Source organism: Mustela lutreola, chromosome 18, assembly GCF_030435805.1.
Source record: "Mustela lutreola isolate mMusLut2 chromosome 18, mMusLut2.pri, whole genome shotgun sequence".
Lineage (NCBI taxonomy): Eukaryota > Metazoa > Chordata > Mammalia > Carnivora > Mustelidae > Mustela > Mustela lutreola.
Window position 1 is genome coordinate 4,206,692 of NC_081307.1, and position 23,091 is coordinate 4,229,782.

The 23,091-nt window shown below is 44.5% G+C and overlaps 1 protein-coding gene across 5 annotated transcripts in view; it reads left to right on the forward strand.

Annotated features, from left to right (window-relative positions):
• The window catches only part of SLC20A2 (solute carrier family 20 member 2), a 107,534-nt gene that overhangs the window by 76,089 nt on the left and 8,354 nt on the right, over nt 1-23,091 (forward strand). For 3 of the 5 annotated variants that reach the window (XM_059156302.1, XM_059156304.1, XM_059156303.1), the window contains exons 6-10: nt 1,167-1,283; nt 5,500-5,703; nt 6,740-7,331; nt 16,937-17,122; nt 18,179-18,263. In XM_059156302.1, the coding sequence (XP_059012285.1) occupies nt 1,167-1,283; nt 5,500-5,703; nt 6,740-7,331; nt 16,937-17,122; nt 18,179-18,263 (1,184 nt within the window). The remainder of the gene's footprint in view (nt 1-1,166; nt 1,284-5,499; nt 5,704-6,739; nt 7,332-16,936; nt 17,123-18,178; nt 18,264-23,091) is intronic. The other 2 variants (XM_059156306.1, XM_059156305.1) reach the window with 2 other exon arrangements.

A 23,091-nucleotide genomic window follows, 5' to 3' on the forward strand; every position in this document is an offset into this window, starting at 1 on the left:
GGCCTCGTTTTTATTTCACGTTTCCATGATGATGCACATATTCACTGTCTTGCACATTCTTACTGTTACACATAATGCCACGGGAGTATTGTACACGTCTGCTCGTTCCTGTGCAAGGGTGTTGTTTAAGTAGAAACCTGGGAACGCGGGTGACACGTTGCCTGGTGCCAGCAGTGAGCGAAGAGTACAAGATGCAGAGTGATGAGTTCTGGAGACGGTACAGTGCCTGGAAAATGGGATATTCCTCAACCATGTGCCCTTCACCCCTTTCATTGGCTATTGTAATTGCAACTTAGTGCGCGTTATTGAATGTTAATGAAAAGTTTTTCTGTATTGTAATTCCATGAGTTGACACTTCAAAGAAGAGTTAAGTTTGAAGGTCAGTGTCCTTTGAAAAAAACCTTTTGTTTCCAAGCTGACTTTGAAAAAGTTTGTGGATGTGGTCAGAGTGTCCTGGCCATTTAAAGCAGGGGGGCACCTGGGTGGCTCAGTTGGTTGGGCGACTGCCTTTGCCTCAGGTCATGATCCTGGAGTCCTGGGATCGAGCCCCACATCGGGCTCCCTGCTCAGTGGAGAGCCTGCTTCCCCCTCTCTCTCTGCCTGCTGCTCTGCCTACTTGAGCTCTCTCTCTGTGCGTGTCTCTGTCAATAAAAATAAATTTTAAAAAAAATAATAAATAAATAAAGCAGGGCTGCTGACTCCTCAGAAACCCAGACAGGCAGCAGTCAGCAGCCATGTGCTGTGAGGCTTCCAGACTTCGGCTCCTCACTGCCTGGGAGGGGGCCGGCGGCCGGGCAGAAGATGGCAGAGTCCCTTCCTGGCCATGTTTGTCCACCCACCCCAGAGTCTCGGTGTTGAGATAATGAGTAAATGGCTTTTTTTCAACTTAATCCACTGTTTGAGCCGCCTTGGTAAAATGTTAATAGCTGGCTTACTACTACACAGTTTAGCCACATAGTGACAAGATGCAGTGTGTCTTAAACACACACCCTCCTTCCTACCCCCAAAACTGTAGATTTTTTTTTTTTTTTTTGGTTGAGAGTTTTATTAAATACAAAGTCCAGGTGATTGTTTTTGGATTTAGGAAATGTAAAATTGTGTCGATGTGAGGCCTGACCTTTCAGATGGTGTCCGCTGACAGCACCACTGTCCTTTCTACTTCCTAGTGCTTGGTCTGGTCCTTCCCATGTGGGCGATAGCACTCATCTCCTTTGGTGTTGCGCTGCTGTTCGCCCTTTTTGTATGGCTCTTTGTGTGTCCATGGATGCGGAGGAAAATCGCAGGTAAGGGCTTTTTTCTTCCTCTCACTCACAAAATCCCTGGTTCCTGGGGCTTCAGGTATAATCCACCATCACCCTTACTAACACAGGAAACTGGAAGCGTCGATGACTCTGGAACACAGCACTGAGATACATGCCCCATCCTTGTCTCTTGACTCCTGCCTACTTTCCCCCTCAAGCTTTTTCTTGGTAACTCGTGACTTGAGTGAGCAGTAAGGTCCTGGTTGCCTCGGATAATTACAAGTTAACTGTTTAGTCAGGTCCTACCGGCCTGATGAAAAACATTAGGGAAAATGCAGGGAAATGCATTTTAACACCATAATATAATATCAAATTATATAAAATGCAAATTAACACCATAATAAAATATCAGTTCACACCCACAGGAAAGGCTAAAAGTGAAGGAACTATTTCGAAGTCGATGAAGAGGTGAAATGTAAATGGTCCACCCGCTCCGGAAGTTGGAATACGTTTCCTGTAAAGTTAAGCTTACATTTACCACATGACCCAGTAATTCCACTCCTAGGTATTTATCCAAGAAAAGTGAAAACACACATTCATAAAAAGGCTTGTATACAGTCATTCTATCATAACAGGAAAAACTAGAAACAGCCCCAGCCCCAGTGTTCCTAAATAGGTGAAAGAATAACCAAAACTGTGGTCTGTTCATCCAGTGGAAACCTCCTTAGCCCTAAAGAGAATGAACTACCACAGCATAATGAATTTCATACACATTGCTTTGAGTAGAAGAAGCCAGATACAAGAGTACATACTGTATGATTCTAGAGAAAACTAATCTACAGTGATAGAAACCACTGGGTGCTGGAGGTGATAGGGAGTTTACAGGAGACTGATAGCAAAAGGACACATGGGAGCATTCCAGGGTCATAGAAATGTTCTCTGTCCCCGTTGGGGGAGTGTTTATAGGGTGTACTCATTCATCATAGGTCATCTGCCTATACACTTAAAATGTATGTATTTTTTTATGTATAAATTACACCTCAACAAATGCTTTTTTTTCTTTTTTAAAGAAGAATATGGGTCAGAAAGTTGCCAGAGTTGTTTTTCTGTCACTAGCAACATAATTGCAAGCCGTGAGGCCACATGCTCTTATAGGGCTCTTAAAAGAAAGGAAGTATTTACTTTTGGCCTCAGAGTGTGCCTTACAGTTGTGTTTCAGTGTGGACATACCAGAATTTGAAAACCCATCTTTCAAAGAAGAGCAAAACAAATGAGGAGACATACCATGTTCATGAATTGGAAGACCCTGTAAGAGTTAAGATGTCAGTTCTTGTTAAATTGCTCCCTAGATTTAATAAAATTTAAATTAAAATCCAGCAAGATATTCTGTAGATTTAGACAAGGTGCTTTTAAAATCTATATGGAAAGGTAAAGGAACTAGAATAGCCAAAAACAATTTTGAAAAAGAACAATTTTGGAGGATTCATAGGATTCATATAAAGCAACCAGACTGTGTGGTATTAGTGAAAAAATAGAGACCCCCGTTAACAGAACAAACTAAAGTCCAGAAATAGACCCACATAAATACAGCACATTGATTTTCAACAAAGTACAGAGGCACCTCAGTGGAGAGAGACTCATCTTTCAACAAATGGTATTAGAACATTTGGACATCTGTATGCAGAAAAAGAACCTCGACTTAAACCTCACACCTGTAAAAAAAATAAATAAATAACCAAGTGTATCATAGATTTAAATGAAAATAGTGAGAAGACTTTTAGGGAAAGAAATAAAATGCATAAAATTTGTCCATATTATTTTGAGCCATCCAGATCAGTGTGTAGTGATATCTTGTGATTTTAATTTGTACTTCCTTGATGACTAACAGGACTTACTTGCCATTTATCTAGCTTTACTGATGAAGTGTGTGTTCTTATTTTTTGCTCATTTTTAACTGCTGTTTTCACAGATTTCTATGTTGTTGTTTTTTTTTTAAGATTTTATTTATTTGTTTGACAGAGATCACAAGTAGGCAGAGGCAGGCAGAAAGAGAGGAAGGGAAGCAGGCTCCCCGCTGAGCAGAGAGCCCAATGCGGGGCTTGATCCCAGAACCCTGGGATCATGACCAGAGCTGAAGGCAGAGGCTTTAACCCACTTTAACCCACCCAGGCGCCCCCCTCTCTATGTTCTGAATACAAGCCCTTTGTCGGGGGATTTGCAAATAACTTCCTCCCAGTCTGTAGCTTGTCTTTTCATTCTTTTAATAGTGTTTCTCAGTTTTTAATCTTCACGAAGTGTAGTTTACCAATTTCTTTTTTTTTCCTAAGTTGTATTTTGGGTGTCACATCTAAAAACCCTTTGTTTCATCCACTCACAAAAGTTTTTTCCCTTTTTAAAATTTTTATAAAAATCACAAATGTTGTGGTTTCATTTATACAACATTCTGAAAAAGGCAAAACTGTAGGGACATAGTCAGTGGTTGCCAAGGAGCTGGGCAGGGGGTCTGACTACTCGGAGGAGCTCCGGGAGGTGATGGAATCTCTCTTGTGTCCTGCTTGTGGTGACGGCTACACGGATCTAGACAGGTCTTACAATCAGGAAGGACTCACATATACGCACATAAGTCTTAGTGCATAAATTTAAAAACGAATACAAAAAAGATCTACATTATGGGTGCCTGGGTGGCTCAGGTCATGATCTCAGGGTCCTGGGATCGAGTCCCGCATCGGGCTCTCTGCTCGGCAGGGAGCCTGCTTCCCTCTCTCTCTCTCTGCCTGCCTCTCCATCTACTTGTGATTTCTCTCTGTCAAATAAATAAATAAAATCTTTAAAAAAAAAAAAAAAGATCTACATTAATTAATACATCCAACATCAGACTCAGTAGTAAAGCCACGTCAGTAATGGGTTGATAAGTAGCTGCTGCTGCCTAAAATGAGCCACTTAAAACATGCCACTGGCCTGATTGAACCCCATACTTAAATGCTTTGACGTTTAAAGGCTTTTCCTACTATCTGAACATTCTTGTCAAATAGACTATAAAATCTTCACTTTTCATCTTAAGGCTATTAATATAACAGCAGGAAACGGACATTCCTCCCCATTCTGGCTTCCCAGGAAATTTTTTTTTTCTTTTTGGTCAGTGCCATCTTTTGTTATTTCAGTATATATTTCTTGTTTGGTTGTTTTAAGTACACACTAGTGATTAAGGACACGAACCATAGCCCTAAACTGCCTGCAATTTACCACCTGGGTGACTCTGCTCAAATGACTTAATCTCTGTACCTCAGTGTGCTCATTAATAAAAAGCAGAAAATAATGAAACCTGTCTCATGTAAGCATTAACGATTTTGCTTAGTTATTATTGTTATCATTACAAATATTACCTTCTCTCATTTTTATTATATGCGCCTTGTGGTAGGAGATCTGTGTGTACCTTTCTTCGTTCCCTGTAGTACAGAACAGAAGTGTCGTTTTGGAAGATCTGTGTGTGTTTCTTCCAACTCTCTTAATAGAGAGAGGGGCTGGAGATGCTGTAGGTGTATCCAGCAGAGGAACTGAAAATACTTGCATTTTAGTTTTGTAGGTAAGAGCTTAGAGATTTGCCCAGGAGAATTTACAAGCAGTGAGATCATTAAATCAGCCGCACCACTTATTAGATCTGATTAAAAAGAATGCTACAGCACTTTTGAGCAGCTTTTTAAAAAATCCCTTCTCCTTTTTTTTGAAAGTAAAATATTTTTAAAAGTAAGTAGGATCTCTCTGTTCCTTTTTGGAAGGTGATTTACTTGTTTCCTAAGATTTGGTGACCTGAAGAAATCGGAGACCAATAATTTATTGAATAGAAGAAAACCAAACAAACTATAACTAATAGCTCTGAAGACAAAAAGGATAAACACTTGAGTGATTTTGAGGTTAGTTTAAGAACACAGAAGACCATTCCAGATGGTTGTAGGATTACAGAATGCTGGCCCCGGACAGGACCGTGGGGACCGAATCTAGCCATCTCTATTTGTTGGTTTTGGAGGAGAGAACTGAGGCTGGAGCCTCCCTCTTATACTCAGTAGCTGAATTTTCTGGCTCGGTTTTCCCAGATAATTGAACTCTCCACTTTATTTTTTTCTATCTAGCTGTAACTATATTTTTTCATTTCCCAAGTAAGTAGTACTAAAGTATAAAGACAAATATTCATCTTTATATTCATTTTTTAATAACAAGAACTCTGTTTCAGCATTTTCAGTTATGGCTATATTTTCTTTAGGCAAATTACAAAAAGAAGCTGCTTTATCGCGAGTGTCTGATGAAAGCCTCGGGAAAATTCAGGAAGCAGAGTCCCCGGTATTTAAAGAGCTACCAGGTGCCAAGGCCAATGATGACAGCACCGTCCCTCTCACGGGGCCAGCGGGGGAGCCAGCTGGGACCTCGGAAGGCACATCAGTGGGGAACCACCCCCGAGCCTCCTATGGTAAGATGTATGCAGAGGATTTGGGTTTGCTTGGTGGCAGAGAGCAGTTCTGGGGGAGATATACAAGTGTTTTCATGCACACAAGTGTTCCCCAGTGTCATGGTTTGGGAGAACCCAGGTGTTAAGGCTGTCTCAGGAGACCATGCAGTCAACAGAGCAGGCTCACTCTGCGCCTGTTATGTTCTTCCAAGAACTATTTCTAGTCTCATGAGGAGCCCACACATTGGCCGAGCTCAGCCTCCGTGCGGCTCGGCCAGCTGCACACACATCCCTCTGTGGGGCAGTCACTTAGCTGCCAAAGATTGGCCCTTCCAGCTCACTAAGTGTGCCTTCCTCCCGGAAGACACAAGGAGAAAGCTGAAATTGGAGCCAAGGACATCGTCCTACTTTAGAATCACAGAAACCTCAGAGAACATCGAGATTGTCCTGTGGCAGTGGGGTTCTTTTGTCTCCTAACATTTGCGGAGAATGATGGGTGAGCCCCAGCCTCTGCCAAGCCTGTCTGGGCAGCTCCCCACCTTCCTGCAAGGTGGGGCCCTGGCACCTGCTTTCGCTTCCTGTAGGTGCGCCCTCAGACTTGGCCCAAAGAAAGCAAATGGGTTTTGTCCCACTGAGATCTGACAGATAAGTGCCTCTGACTGTCATGATTGGCCTTTAAGGAACACCTAGAATTTCTCTCTCCCAGTGAACTTCCTCTATGAAGTTTCCCCAAGTTCCTTTAAGGATTATCCCTTTATTGGTTACTAGAAACAGGAAGGAGTGTCGTGGTAATTTCTAGAAGACATATTTTAGGAGAAAAATAGCATCACTTTCAAAGGCCATATTATTCATTCGTACATTTCCAACTTTCCTTTGCTATTTTAACCGTATTACACATTCTTTATAGTAATTTGGAAAAGAAAGCATGGGGGAAAAATTGGAAAATGCCCCATAACCTTAATTTCCAGAAAGAACCACTGTGAGGAGTAATATTTCCTTTCAGAAACAATTTCTCTTCAGAAGGCTAGAAAGTGAGACTCTCGTTCACCCTTTTCAGGAAGGGCACTGTCCATGACCCATGGCTCCGCAAAATCACCCATCTCCAACGGCACCTTTGGCTTCGATGGCCACACGCGGAGCGACGGGCACGTGTACCACACGGTGCACAAGGACTCGGGGCTCTACAAGGACCTGCTTCACAGAATGCACGCGGACAGGGGCCCCGAGGAGAGGCCCGCCCCAGAGAACAACTACAGGCTGCTGCGGCGCAACAACAGCTACACGTGCTACACGGCCGCCATCTGCGGGCTGCCCGTGCACGGCACCTTCAGAGCCGCCGACTCGTCCTCCGCGCCCGAGGACAGCGAGAAGCTGGTGGGCGACGCCGTGTCCTACTCCAAGAAGAGACTTCGCTACGACAGCTACTCGAGCTACTGCAACGCGGTCGCAGAAGCCGAGATCGAGGCCGATGAGGGGGGTGTGGAAATGAAGCTGGCTTCTGAGCTGACCGATCCCGACCAGCCCCGGGAGGACCCCACGGAAGAAGAGAAGGAGGAGAAGGACACCGCCGAGGTCCACCTCCTGTTCCATTTCCTGCAGGTCCTCACTGCCTGTTTTGGATCCTTTGCTCACGGTGGCAATGATGTGAGGTAAGTATATGCGTTCCCTCGGCAGGTATGGTGCTGAGGGCCTGCCTGCGGACCAGGCACCGTGTGGACACCCGACGGGGATCCCTGTCACCGGGAGCAGACAGACAGCAGCTGTGGTGTGCTCACAGTGTAGACTCCAAGGGGAGAATCAGGTCTGCAGGGGAATGGCAGCGTCTTGGGGACTGTGGTGTTGGCGAGGCTACTCAAGTTAGGGCTCACGGGGTGAGCTCTGAAGGGGCTAAGGGAGCCAGCTGTGTGAGCAGCTGTGCAAGAGAAGCTCCAGGACAGCAGGTGCAAAAGGCCTGAGGCAGGAGCGCACCTAGGGTATTGTAGGAAGAGCAAGGAGGCCATGGAGGGAGAGTGTGGACCAGCAGGTCAGCAGGTCATGGAGGCCTGGACTACGTAGAGTCTCTATTCTCTTCTTACGATCTGGGAAGCCCTAGGCAAGCCACGTGTTTGTTTGGGAGCCTCAGTGTCCCAATCTGTAAAATGGGAGGAAAACTAGTACCAGCCTCATGGGGTTTCTAGGAGGATTAAGTGAGATGCTATATTTAATGTGCTTAGGACGGTGCTTCTCACATAGTATCTATGTATTTTCTCCATTACTATTATTATCATCAAGCCTAATGTTTTTCTCCAAATCAGGAAAACATGCTGTTGTATTTCTTATTGCCCAGATATATGGTTTTGATTCTACAGCTCTGGCTTTTCAGACACTGCCTAACCATGTGCGGTTCAGGGTCTGTTCTTTTTAGAAGAAGTCGTCCTCCCAGACAAGAGACATGGTCAAGTCGGGTTCCACCCGCTGTTACGTAGGTGTTGCCGTGTCACTGTATTTCAGGCATCGTGTTCGGTTCTAGCTTACTTTTGTGACTACGTGCCCAGCACCACCCTACTTCCTCCTCCTCCAGATCAAAAATTCCTACTGAAGCCCTGGTACCGGCAAGGTGTTCTGAATTGGGTCCCTGTTCTTGGAGTTTAAATTCCAGCTGGGGAGATTAAAAGAACATACATGGAGAAGTAACGAAGCACCCCAGAGCCGTATTGCAAGGCCTCAGGAGGTCCCAGGCGGAACTGCTGCAGGGGACTGGCGTCTCGAGCAGTGGCTTGCTGGGCAGGGCCTGGTTTTGAGGCTTCCGAGTGCAGACATGGTCAGGTAAAAGTGCAAGGTTCTGGAAGTGATGTGGCAGTGAAGAGAAACTTCTATTCCTTTAACCCAAGGCTATTAAGTTTACTCCAGGCTTCATTGCTGAACCATTGGTAACTTATTCTTAATCCGTCTCCAAACGGTCCTTTGAGGTCATAGTGGTATCCTTCAAAGACGAAATCTGAAGCTCAGAAATACGATGTCTCTTGCCCAGGATCACACAGCTAATAAGAAGCAGACTCGACAGGCAGCTCTTCATGACCCTCAGCCTCCGCTCTGCCTGCACGGCATCCGGCGGGCTGAGGAGGGGAAGCTGGAGCCGCAGACGGCCCCTCGAAGGCCTGTGGGGGCTTCTGCACAGAGGAGCTCAGAGGCTGCCACTCCCTCCTCACAACAGACTGAAAAATCAACAACTCCTCTTGGAGCCGTGAGAGAGAGGAGGGCCGAGGGCAGACGGCTGGCCCCAAGACGAGTACGGGAGAGACAGACAAGCATGGGGGTCACGGGGGAGACACGTGAGTGGAAAGCGTCGTGGGAACCAGTGCCGGGCCGGAGGGCCTGAACGGTAATGATGAATTCCTAGAGGCCCAGTGGAGGCGAGTGTGGGAGGTAAAGACTCCAGGGAGAGCCCATGGTAGGGCCCCCACCAGACTGTCCGTTTTGCCTCTAGGAGCTCTGCCAGCTCCTCACAGTGAAGATCAGAGGAAGCAGTCGCCTCCTGCTTCCATGGTGGGGGAGAGGCAAAGTAACCATACTTGACAGACCCAGACCACTGTGTTCTTAGCAAGCTGCCCTCAGGGGAAAGTGGTTAACCGGAGCCTAACCCGCTGAGGTACGATCATAGCCTAACCTCGAAGAAGAGAAACTAGCCCATGAGAACCATGAGACAGAGCAAGTATCAGAACCAGACGTGGCAAGGCATGTTAGAATGGTCGGGTTGGGAATTTAGAACAACTGTAATTAACATGCTAGGGGTTTAATGGATAAGGTAATCGTCGTGCAAGACAGATGGGCAATGGAAGCAGAAACAACGGAGGCACTAACAGAGAACCAGAAGGAAATACTGGAGACGACCCTGTAAGTGAAGAAGGCCTTTGGTGGGCTTACTGGTGCACTGGACACGGCTGAGGAAAGAATCTCTGAGCTTGAGGCTATGTCAAAAGGAATCCCCCAAACTAAAGAAACCAAAGACCAAAAAACCAGAATAGACTATCCAAGGAGTGTGGGACAGTTACAGAGGTGTTAACATATGCGTAATAGGATTACCAAGAGAAGACAGAGAGAAAGGGACAGATGAAATATTTGAAACAATAATTATGGAGAATTTCCATGAATCAATGGTAAACACCAACCCAGAGGTCCAAGTAGAATAAATGCCCCCAAGAAACTATATCTAGGTATATCATTCTCAAACTATAGAAAATTAAAGAAAAATTCCTGGAATAAGTCAGAAGAAAAAAACTTACCAGAGGAACAAAAATAAGAATTAATCCATCTTCTCCTCAGAAAACCATGCATTTGAGAGGGTAGTGAAATGTATTTAAAGCGTTGAGCGTGGAAAAAATCCACCAGCCTAGAATTATGTACCCTGGGAAATTATTCTTCAGAAGTAAAGAAGAAATAAAGACTTTCTCAGATGCACAAAAATTGAGGGAGGTTTTGCTAAATACCTTGCCTTGTAAGAAATGTTAAGAGAAATTCTTTAGGGGCACTTGGGTGGCTCAGATGGTTGAGCGTCTGCCTTCGGCTCAGGTCATAATCCCAGGGTCCTGGGATCGAGTCCCACATCAGGCTCTCTGGCAGAGGACCTGCTTGTCCCTCTCCCTCTCCTGCTCCCCCTGCTTGTGCTCTCTCACACTCTCTGTCAAATAGATAAATAAAATCTTTAAAAAAAAGAAAGAAAGGGGACGCCTGGGTGGCTCAGTTGGTTGGACGACTGCCTTCGGCTCAGGTCATGATCCCGGAGTCCCGGGATCGAGTCCCGCATCGGGCTCCCAGCTCCATGGGGAGTCTGCTTCTCCCTCTGACCTTCTCCTCGCTCATGCTCTCTCTCACTGTCTCTCTCTCAAATAAATAAATAAAATTTAAAAAAAAAAAAAAAAAAAAAAAAAAAAAAAAAAAAAAAGAAAGAAAGAAAGAAAGAAAGAAACTCTTTAGAGAGAAGAAAAATAATATAGCTCAGAAACTCAGATCTACATCAAGAAAGGAAGAACATCAAACCTGGCGATTCGCAGACCTGTACCCCTGGGACTCATAATACATTATATGTTAATTTTAAAAAAAAATTTTAATATTAAAAAAAAAGAAAGGAAGAACATCATGGAAGGATTAAGTAAAGGTAAAAAAAAAGTTATTTTTCTTATTCTTAAGTGATCTAAATGATAACAGTTTGTTCAAAATAATACTAACAGTGTATCAGTTATTCAGTTGTATATGCTAGTATATACTATATGTACATATACAGTTACCTAAATATAGTTTAATATATAAACATATCTCAACAAATTAAAAAGAGTATAATACAATGTCTGCTGTCAGACCACAGTTGAACTATACACACACACACATACATATCCCCATACATACACACAGCTATATATATATGTATATGTATGTATGTATATATATAATTGACCTTTGAACAACATGGGTTTGGACTGTGCATCTACTTATGTGCAGGTCTTTTCAATAACTACAGTACTATAAATACATTTCTTTTCTTTATGATTTTCTTAACATTTTCTTTTCTCTAGCTTACTTTATTGTAAAAATATAATATATAATACATATAATATGCAAAATATGTGTCCATAGGCTTCCAGTCTTCCACTTAGCACTACTAGTAGTAAAGTTTTTGTGGAGTCAGAAATTATAGAGGCTCCTGGGTGGCTCAGTTCATTAAGTGTCTGCCTTTGGCTCAGGTCAGGGTCCTAAGGTCCTGGGATCGAGCCCCACATGAGGCTCCCTGCTCAACAGGGAGCCTGCTTCTCCTCTCTCTCTGCTGCTCCCCCTGCTTGTGTTCTTTTGCTCTCTCTGTCAAATAAATAAATAAAATCTTTAAAAAAGAGAGAGAAATTATACACAGAGTTTTTACTGTGTGGGGCTCAGCATCCCAATCCCCACAATGTGGAAGTCAACTAAGTATATATTTTATATATTTTATATTTGATGTTTATATTTATATTATATATTTTATATGTGTGTATATATGTATATGTGTATTGATACATGTATGTATTATATATATGTATGTGTGTATATATGTATATAATACATGTATGCCTGTGTTAAATGAAATGAATGACAGCAGTGATATAGGGGATGGGAGGGAGAAATGAGGATTTTTTTTTTTTATTTTAAGGACCCATGCTGTCTGTGAATGGTATAGTCTTTTTTTTTTTAAAGATTTTTTTTTTTTTTATTTGACAGACAGAGATCACAAGTAGGCAGAGAGGCAGGCAGAGAGAGAGGAGGAAGCAGGCTCCCTGCTGAGCAGAGAGCCCGATGTGGGACTCGATCCCAGGACCCTGAGATCATGACCTGAGCCGAAGGCAGCGGCTTAACCCACTGAGCCACCCAGGCGCCCCAATGGTATAGTCTTTTTTGAAAGCAGACATAGAGTAGCTATATAAGTATGTATTGCAAAGTCTAGGGCAACCACTAAAAACAGTTTTAAAAAAGTATAAACGATATCCTAAGAGAAGAAAGAAAATGACATCATATAAAATGCTCAATTAAAAGGCAAAAAAAGTGGAAGACAAAAACAAGAAAGAACAAGGCCAACAAATAGAAAAGAGTAACAAATATGGTAGATCTTAATCTTCCTAAATCAGTAATAACTTTGAATGTCAGTGGTCTAAATGCACCTGTTAAATGACAAAGACTGCTGGACTGGATCAAAAACCAAGACCCAAATGTATGTTGCCATAAGAAATCCACTTTAAGTAGAAAGACACATTCAGGTTAAAAGGAGGAAAATATACCATGCTAATACTAATAAAGGAAAACAGGAGTTTCTGTATTAATTTTAGATAGAACAGACACAGGTTCAGCAAACAGAAGAACAGTAAGGATATAGTTGAATCCCCTAAACCCATCAAATCTGCTGGATATAACTGACATCTGTGAACTAGTTCATCCAACGGTAGCAGAACTCACATCCTTTTCAAGCCCATATGGAACATTCAGTGAGATATGCTGTATTTTGGACCATAACACACACCTAAACACATTTGAAAAAATAAAGCTAATATAGTGTCTGCTCTCAGAGCACAATGTAATTAAATTAGAAATCCACAACAGAAAGATAATTAGAAGATTCCAGAATACCAGGAGATTAAACAACACACTTCTTTTTTTTAAAGCTTTTATTTATTTATTCAACAGATAGAGATCACAAGTAGGCAGAGAGGCAGGCAGAGAAAGAGAGAGAGAGAGAGAGGAGGAAGCAGGCTCCCTGCCGAGCAAAGAGCCCGATGTGGGGCTTGATCCCAGGACCCTGAGATCATGACCTGAGCTGAAGGCAGAAGCTTTAACCCACTGAGCCACCAGGTGCCACTAAACAACACACTTCTAAATAACACATGGATCAAAGGAGAAATTTTTAAGTATTTTAAACTAAATTAAAATGAAAACACATCAAAATTAGTGGGATGCAACAAAAGCAGTGCTAAGAAATTTATAACACTGAATGTATATATTAGAAAAGAATAAATATATAAAATAGGTAATCTACATTTCCACCCAAGGAAACTAGAAAAAGAGGAGAAAATTAAATCCAAAGTAAGCAGAGGAAATAATAAGAATTAGGAAAGAATCAGTGAAATTGAAATCAGGAAGTCAAAAGAGAAAATCCTTGAAACCAAAGGCTAATTTTATGAATAAATTAATGAAGTTGATAAGCCTCTAGCCAGGCTAACTAAGAAAAAGAGGATACAAATTACTAACATTGGAAATGAAAGAGTGGACTTCACTTTAGGTCCTATAGACATTAAAAAGACAATACTCTGAACCGCTCTGCTCATAAATTTGATGACCTGATGAAAAAGACTGAATTCCTTGAATGACACAATTTTCCAGAACTCATGAAAGAAGAAATAGACTATCTGAATTGGTCTGTATCTATTTAAGAAATCAAACCATAATTAATAACCTTTCAAAACAGAAAGCACCATGCCCAAATGGGTTCCTTGGTGAATTCTGCCAAAGATTTAAGGAAGAAACTATGCCAACTCTCTAGTCTCCTTCAGAGGATAGAAGTAGAGGAAATACTTCTCAACTTATTCTGTAAGGCCAGTATTACCTTATTACCAAAACCAGAGGAGGACATTGACATAAAAGAAAACTGCAGACCAGTATGTATCACAAACATGGATGTACGAATCCTCAACAAAATATTAGCAAATTGAATCCAGTGATGTATAAAAAGAATTAAAAACCATGACCAAAGGATGTTTATCCCAGGTATGCCAGGCTGGTTCAACATCCAAAAATCAGTTAATGTAATCTATCACATCAATAGGCTAAAAAAGGAAAAATTACATGATTGTATCAATAGTTGCAGAAAAATCTTAAACAAAATTCACCTCTTTTTCATGATAAAAACTTTAAGTAAACTAGGAATAAAGGGGAACTTCTTCAGTTCCTGAAATGAGTAAGCAGTTATAGCAGGGTTGCTGGATATGATGTTAATAAACAAGTCAATTGCTTTCCTACATACCAATAATGAACCAGTGGCATTTGAAATTAAAAACAGAATATTGTTTACATAATGAAACAGTTATAAATCTAACAAAATTTGTACAAGATTTACATGCAGAAAACTATAAAACTGATGAATAAAATCAAAGAATTAAATGGAGGGATTTTCCATGTTCAAGGATAGGAAGACTCAATATTGTCAAGATGTCAGTTCTTCCCCCCTTAATTTATAAATTCATTACAATCCCAGTCAAAATCCCAGCAGATTATCTTATGGATATCGACAAACAGATTGTAAAATTTGTCAGGAAAGGCAAAAGACCCTGAGTAGTCAGCACTGTATTGAAGGAGTAGGACAAAACTGAAGGACTGACAGTACCCATCATCAAGACTTACTGTAATAAAGCTACAGTAATCAAGATGGTGTGGTACTTGGGAAAGAATAGATAAGTCAGTGAACCAGAATAGAGCTCAGAAGTAGACCCCCTTGGGGGTGCCTAGGTGGCTCAGTCGATTTAAGTGTCTGCCTTGGGCTCAGGTCATAACCCCCGGGTCCTGGGACCAAGCCCTGCATCGGGCTCCGTGCTCAGAGGGGAGCCTGCTTCTCCCTCTGCCTCTGCCCCCCACTCATGGGTGCGCACGCTCTCTCTCTCTCTCAAATTAATAAACAAAATCTTTAAGAAAAAAAAGAAATAGTGCCCCATGAATACAATCAACTGATTTTTGACAGAGGAGCAAAGGAGATGCAACGCAGCAAAGAGAGTCTTCTCAGCAAACAGCGCTGGAGCAGCTAGACGTCCATGCGCAGAAATGAATCTGGATGCAGACCTTACACCAGTCAGAAAAAGGAACTCAAGATGGATCGCAAACCTAAATGTAAAGTGGGAAACTATTAAAACTCCCAGTAGGATGACACAGGACAAAACCTAGATGACCGTGGTTATAGAAATGACCCTTTAGGATACAACACCAACAGCACAGTCCATAAAGGAAATACTAGGTAAACTGGGCTTTATTAAAATTGGAACCTTTTGCATGGCGGAGGACAGTGTCGAGAAAATGAGTAGAGAAGCCAGATATGGGGGCACCTGTGTGGCTCAGTTGGTTAGCTGTCTCCCTTCAGCTCAAGTCATGATCTCCGCGCCATGGGATTGAGCCCCATGTTGGGCTTCCTGCTCAGTGGGAGAGTCTGTTTCTCCTTCTGCCCCTGCTCCTCCCCACCCATCTGTTCTTTCTCTCTCAAATAAATAAAAAAAAATAAAGATGCCAGAAAAAGAAAAAAATACTTGCAAAAACAAATCTGCTAAAAGAGTAATATACAAAGAACTCTTAAAACTCAGCAATAAGAAAACAAACAATCCAACTTAAAAAGGGGTCCAAACACCTTACCAGACACTTCACCAAAGAATGGGGCGCCTGGGTGGCTAAGTGTCCTACTCTTGGTCTTTGCTCAGGTCTTGATCTCAGGGTCATGAGCTCAAGCCTTGTACTGGTCTTCACTCTGGACATGGAGCCTGCTTTAAAAACTAAACAAAACCAAACCTGTGGCATCCCCCATAACAGTCCACATGTGCCTGCCAAGGGTCTGAGTGACAGTAACGGTTGAGGAGAAAGAGGGTGAGGCCTGACTCCTGCCTTCAGCTGGTGACGTAATGTTGGCATCCATTTCCTCGTCAGTAAGATGGGAGCAGCCATACCTAGCGGCAGGCTGGGTGTGAGAACTGAGGGTCAGAGACAGTGTTTGTGGTCTGTCGTGTGGGAGCTGACATGGCTGCCCAAACTGGTAGCTTGTATTAGTAGCAAGGCTAGTCATGAAAATAGAAATAGAGAAAAAATAGAAAAGAAAAAAAGAACTGGGTTTTTGTGTCCACTTGTTGTGATAATTCAGTACTTCTTTAAAAAATCAATAAGTCACACACCCATTAAGGGAGAGGCTCCTGTTAAAAAAGAAAAATCACGGTGACCAGTGTTAGCGAGGGTGTAGAGAAATGGGAGCCCTGGTGCGCTGTTGGCGGGCATGTGAACAGGTGCAGCTGCTGTGGAAAACGGTCCGGAGGTTCCTCAAACTATGAAAAATAGCACCACCGTGTGACCCAGCAGTCCTTTTCCTTCTGAGTTTGTGCCCGGCAGAGTTGCACGCAGGGTCCCGCAGGGACATCTGTACCCCCGTGTTCACCGAAGCGTGTTTTGCCGCAGCCAGGAGGTGGCAGCGCTAGGCGGACGGACGAAGGTGTGGGCTGTCGTCGGGGAGCAGGGTGCACAGCCTGGAAGAGGAGGAACTTCCGACTCGTGCTCCCACGTGGATGAACCCTGAGGACGAGATGCAGAGGGAAATAAGCCCATCACATGAAGACAAATACTGAGTCCTTCTCCTTCTGTGAAGTGCCTAGCGTAGTCCAATCCGTGGAAACAGAGAGTGGGCTGGTGGTGAGCCGCGCCCGGTGGAGGGGTGGGATGGGGCAAAGGGACTTCCTGTACCTGTACCGTGGGTGTAAAGTTTCAGATTTGCAAGGTGAGAAAGTCCTAGAGCTCTGGTTCACAGCTGTGGAGCTGCTGAACACTACAGAGCCATACGCTTAGAAATGGCGAAACTAGTAAAGTTGATGGGGTTTTCACCACAATAAAACAAATGAGTCATTTCGATTGTGTGGGCGACGCGCAAATACAGGCCGGTGGGCTTTCCTCAAGCCCGGGATGCACGGCACCGTGGGCTCATGCAGACCATGTCTGTGTCACTGTCTCTTTTCCTCCTTCCCAGTAACGCCATCGGTCCCCTGGTAGCCTTGTGGCTGATTTACGAGCAAGGCGCAGTCCTGCAAGAAGCAGCGACCCCCGTCTGGCTGCTGTTTTATGGAGGAGTTGGAATCTGCACCGGCCTCTGGGTCTGGGGGAGAAGAGTGATCCAGACCATGGGGAAGGACCTCACTCCCATCACACCGTCGAGGTAGGCCAAAGCGCCGGCCCAAGGGGCAGGGCTGTCCTCCCGGGCCTGCGGCAGAACCGGCTTGCAGTGTCTGAAGCCCTCCCACGCTGCTCCTCTGCCCCCATGCCCTCTGCACAGCCTCGGGGGGCCGCTGGGGCCCAGTGGGCTCCACGCCCATCGTTGCTGTCCCTCGTGCGGCATACCTGGCCCATCTGCAGTGGCTTCGAGTGAGGGAGAGAAGCTGAGAGGCTGGGAGTGTAGGAGGAAGAGAAGCTGAACCAGAGCGGGAGGGAAGAGGAAAAGAAACCTGGGTCCAGGCCCCCTGGTGGTCTTACCCCTGGGGAGGCCCAGAGGGAAGCAGGGCCCACGGGCATGCGAACCGCTGTAGGCCCAGGGTCTGCATTTCCCAAAAATTCTCCGCCACACTCCGCCACACTCTCCGCTGGCACCCTCGGAGGTTAGCTTGCGCGTGCTTCCTGCAGCTGGTCAGGAGGGAGCCGTGACCCGCCATTTGCCTTCGGGCGGTCCTTCTGCTGTGTGTTCTGCACGTGCATTCCGGGTTAAGGACAAACCGACAGGAGAACTTGGAGGGCACAACTGGACATGGAACCACCTATTGTAAAAAGTCTTCCCTCACCCCCACCCTTGAAACTCACTGTAATGATTCTTTTATAAGATTGGTTTGAAGAAAAACAAGCAGTCTGAGGGAAAAAATTCACTTTTTTGCAAGAAGTACACATTTTAAAAATGGGAGTAGTTTTTTTTCTCCGCCACTTTAGAAATGACTAATTTAGCATTTTTTACACAGCAGGAATTTCTGACCCACTTACGACAGTGTGTGCTTTTTGAAAACATATCGGAAAAAGGCTATTTAGGGCTGTCAACAGTATCACACACAGTCTTAGTGTGAATTGTTGTCATTATGCAGCAGTTTCTTTTCTGTTAATGTCATCTGCCCGGTCAGCAGCCCAACAATCGGCCCAAAGAATGTTCTGGTGAGACTCTGGCACCCCTGGGGTGTCTGTGAGGCTGATACAAAGAGCGCCTGTGATGTGTATCTTGCCCTCCCCCCTGCAGCGGCTTCACCATCGAGCTGGCCTCCGCGTTCACCGTGGTGATCGCCTCCAACATCGGGCTTCCGGTCAGCACCACACACTGCAAGGTGGGTCCCTCCATCGGGCTGCCGGGGCCCTTCCCCGGTCGCCGAGTGAATGGGAGAAAAGCTGGCAGCTCTTGGCATGTGCTTATTTTTGACGACAGTCATCTTGAGGTTTGCGGGGTCTGCTAAGGTGTTGTCGGATGCGGGCCTTGGCTTATCCCACGCTGTCCCTCTCCACCCTCCAGGCGGGGCAGCGTGATGCCTTCTGTCGCACACACTTGGCTTTCTCAGCGTGTGCATGGCAAGAGCTCTCCCTCTTTCCATTTGTCCTGTTTCTCTCTTCGTTTTTTTTCCACAGTGTGTTTTGCATTGATGTCCTGTGTACGCTAACCATATTCATAGGCTCACACGGGGGCATGGCACTCAGTTCCAGCCAGCGCAGGGGACTGGGTGTTGACAGTGAGCGTAGACATTGAGACATCATCTCAATGGAAGTGTAAGACTCGATTGTTTGTTTCAGTGCTTTTTCCTTTTATGACTGGTCAAAGTGCCTCAGCTGCCAAGGAGGGGTAATGCTGAATTCCATCACTGCCAAGTGCTCTAGAACTCGGGACTATGCAGGAGGGACTTGCTTACAAAGGGGGAGTCAGAGCCGCAAGGACCCTTAAAGGTCAAGGAAGAGGAAACGATCTCCTTGAGTCCCCCGGGGAGGAGGCAGGACTAGAACCCAGGTCTGCCCCGTATGTGGAGAGATGTTAAAGCGTACCCAGTGGGCCTCCTATACACAAAAATATTCGCTGACTTCAACGAAGCAAAAGACACTTCCAGATTTTTCATATGTTCATTTGTTCGTGTCATTCAAGAAAAACATTTGTACCTGCTCTGTGTGAGGTGCCGTTTGTTGTGGGCAGCAGGGGTACCACAGTGACTGAGACAGAGACCACCATCCATGTTCACACACGGTTTAAAAACAGCAACCGATGTGTCAATTATAAACAAATACCACTACATGTGAATGACTTTGCTTCAAATATTAAAACGTCAAGTGGCATTTATAGGAATATTTTAAGTGGGCCAGCTGACAAATCGGACCCTTCTGGCATGGAGAGTCAGCCTCATGGGAAAGAGGCTTTTTGTTTCCTTGTTTGTTTGTTTTCTCCCTTTTTTTGCCACAGTATATAGAAAACTCTCAGTTTCCACAAATTTTTATTGTAAAAATCACCGCCACTTACTGAGTGCTTGGGGAATGCCAAGAGCTGTGTTCAGGGCTTCATACATGCTCAGTAAATACATCACTGAACCCCACAGCAACCCTCTGAAATTGGTAGTTATTCCTGATTTAAAGATGAGAGAACTGAGGCCTCCAGAGTAAGGTCACTCTCCCAAGGTCATACATTGAGCAAGTGCTAGAGCCAGGATTAAGACACCGACCTAATGCTCTATGCCTCCTGCTCATCAGAGCGATCCTGGTGATGATCAACCAGCCACAGCTAAGACGGGGCAGGGGCTTTCTGGGGCAGCGTGTTAAGTGCCCTGTGAATGTGAGTCTATTTAATCCTCCCAGGCCCCTGCTGAGGTGAGTGCTAAGGGGACCTCGGCTTTAGCAGTGAGGAAACTGAAGACAGAAGGGTTAAGCAACTCACCCACGCTCACTCAACCAGGGAGGGGCCCAACTGAGGTCCCACAGCGGCAGGGCAGGCCCCGTTCCCTCCCTCGCCCTGCCCTGCCCTGCCCTGCCCTCCGGCTCCCTCCCACGCCCTGCCCCACGCACAGGCCAAGTACGAAGCAGGGAGGCAGGAACGGTGTGCTGTGCCCCTGCCAGTCTATCACCGTTCCTGTTCTGAGTCCAGTGATGTAAAAGTTACAAAAGGAGCACGGGTTCATTGGAGTATTTCAGACGACACAAAACTCCGTGGGCTGAAAAGTGATCCTCTTCGCCCGCTTCACATCAGCTTTGGTTCACGAGCGCGTGGGAGCAGAAAGGAGATGCCTCTTACTAAATAGATTTTCCTCCCGAGGAGATAAGCTTTGAACTTTTCTGCAGGCATGGAGAGTCTTTGGGGCTGCTTTTAAATAAATGTTACTGTCTTCTTTTTTTTTTTTTAAGATTTTATGTATTTATTTGACAGAGATCACAAGCAGGCAGAGAGGCAGGCAGAGAGAGAGGGGAGGAAGCAGGCTCCCTGCTGAGCAGAGAGCCGGGTGGTGCGGTGGTGCGGGGCTCCATCCCAGGATTCTGGGATCATGACCTGAGCCGAAGGCAGAGGCTTTTTAACCCACTGGGCCACCCAGGCGCCCAAATGTTACTGTCTTCTTAATGACTAACCCTGCACATAACCAGCCTAGTGAAGGCCGCCTCTTTCCCACCAGTTGAAAGATCTCTTGAAAAACAGAGTTGTTCCTGGCTGTAACCTAACGCTCTCAGCAGTCTAACCTATACGAATGTATGAAGTGTTGTAACTGACAATGCTTCTTTTGCCCATAACACTAAACTTTATAATACTACTTACAGAAATAGATGAAAAGTATTAAGTGCCCATAAAAACCTACATTCATGTCATTTCCCCAATATTTATATTTCTACTATAATGAGGAGGTGCTCCTAAGGGATTTATATCCAATTTGTATAGGACCTTAATGGATAAATGTGTATGTTATCGTTTTCCTAAAATAGCCATACAAATCATGTGATAGGTTTTGCTTCCTTAGAGCTGATGGTAAGTTGAGTTAGGATAGCTCGCTGGAGGCTTAATATAAGTCTCCTTAACACGAGACCACAGTCGATGTCACCTATCAAATAGATGGGAGCCAGACCTCAACTTGGAATGAGGTCAGTCTGGCTAGTGTCACTATGGTGGACTGACGGACAAAGCGCAGAGCTGGTTGCTGCAGTAGCTTAATTCAGGGTCCTGGCTCTCCAGTCCTCCCCATGGAGCGCAAAGCCTGGGTGGTGAGGCCCTGGGAAGAGCTTGTGGCTGCCCCCCCCCCCCCCCGCAGAGTGCCAGCCCTCCCGCAGCGCCAGCTCTGTGCACCCCAGCCCCCCACGCAGCAGGTGCACGCGGAAATAGAGGTACAGCGTGGTGTTAGGAGCAAGGCCCCGTGTGGGTGACACCATGATTCTGGAAACATTCAAAGGTGCTGACATCCACATAAAGTCATAACTGAATGCCGTTGTGTTTTCAGGAATAACCACCCCACCTGTTCAATTTTTCCAGCTCTGCTTCCTGTCCGATCTGCTTGTTAGGCTTCTCGCTTAGAGCCACCTTCCACACAGGGGGGCAAAGTTAGGAACTTGGCAGGAAGGGATGGAAACTGTTGCTGAAAATAAGCTTTTGAATGTATCTGGGTACATTTTATTCATTCATGCGTTTTTCTAAATGTACATAGCTAATGGCATACTTTAAATTTTGTTGTACCCCATTTAAAACACTTATAAATCTCCATTAAGTGATCCAAATGTTAGCTGAATATATGATTTAGAAAAGGATAATTAGAAAAATCATATTGTCCTGAATAGTATACCCTATTAGTGTAATCTATATTTCAGAAGGCATAGGTAAGACAAGTTTTGTTTTCTATAAATCTTTCGGTGTTATACATTTTTATATTTTACATCCAAGTTCAGTTCATTAAACATTTTCCTGGGACACTACCTCTGGTTAAAGTTCAAAGCCTTAATTAAAAAAAATAGAGAGGACTCTTGAAAATAAAATTATCCACAGATGTAGGTTTCAGGAACTTGAATTGTTCCCCCTTCTGTGAGCCTTGGTCACTTTGGTCTCCAGCCATGGCTACAGCACACAACGGCCACTCTTGAACACATCCCTGAGCTATTTAACCATGATTCAGAGTGGTGTTATCCCCAAACATCTTAATTCCACATGGGGGTGGTTTGGGATGACTTTTTTGTGAATTACCCACACTGTTCATCTATAGTGATGACATAAATGATTACTCAACCAGCCTTTGGATCTGGAAGCACTTTTAGGAAGCACTACTGATTTTAAAAGTTAGTATTATAATTTCTAATTTAATGTTCTAATTCTTGGTCTTTGGTTCCCCTGCTCTTCAATAATTCTCTTGCTCCCTATGATGGCCTTAATCTGGAAACACATTTAGCTTACTAAGAGGGAGGTTACAACACAGCAATGAATAATACAAACAAAAGACAGAATCAGTAGTGAAAAGATAGCACTCTGAGTCCCTTGTGATCCAAAAAACATAACAACTAAAAAGATAAGGCACAAGCCACTAGAACTTAAAAATTAATATGTCTAAGTGTGTGACAGATGAAGAAGACAAAAAGTATTTAGGAATATAAAAGATTTGGGGTGTTTTGGTGGCCCTGTCGGCTAAGCATCTACCTTCACCTCAGGTCATGATCCCAGGATCCTGGAATCAAGTCCCACATCGGGTTCCCTGCTCAGCAGGGAGCCTGCTTCTCCCTCGCCTGCCACTCGCCCTGCTTGTGCTCTCTTTCTGTTAAATAAATAAATAAATGTTTAAAAAATATATATATATACATATATATGTATATGTATATATATGTATGTGTGTATATGTGTGTGTGTATAAAAGACTTGAGGGACACCTGGGTGGCTCAGTCAGTTGAGCACCTGCCTCGATTTTGGCTTAGGTCATGATCGTGGGGTCGTGGGATCAAGACCCCCACGTGCTGCAGAGTGGATCAAGCCCCACTCTGTGCTCAGCAGGGAGTCTGCTTGAGATTTGCTCTCTTTCCCTCTCCCTGCCCCTCACTCGCACGCACACACTCTCTTCTCTAAAATAAATTTTTTGGGACGCCTGCGTGGCTCAGTCGGTTGAGCATCTGCGTTCAGCTCAGGTCATGAACTCAGGGTCCTGGGATCAAGCCCCATATCGGGCTCCCTGC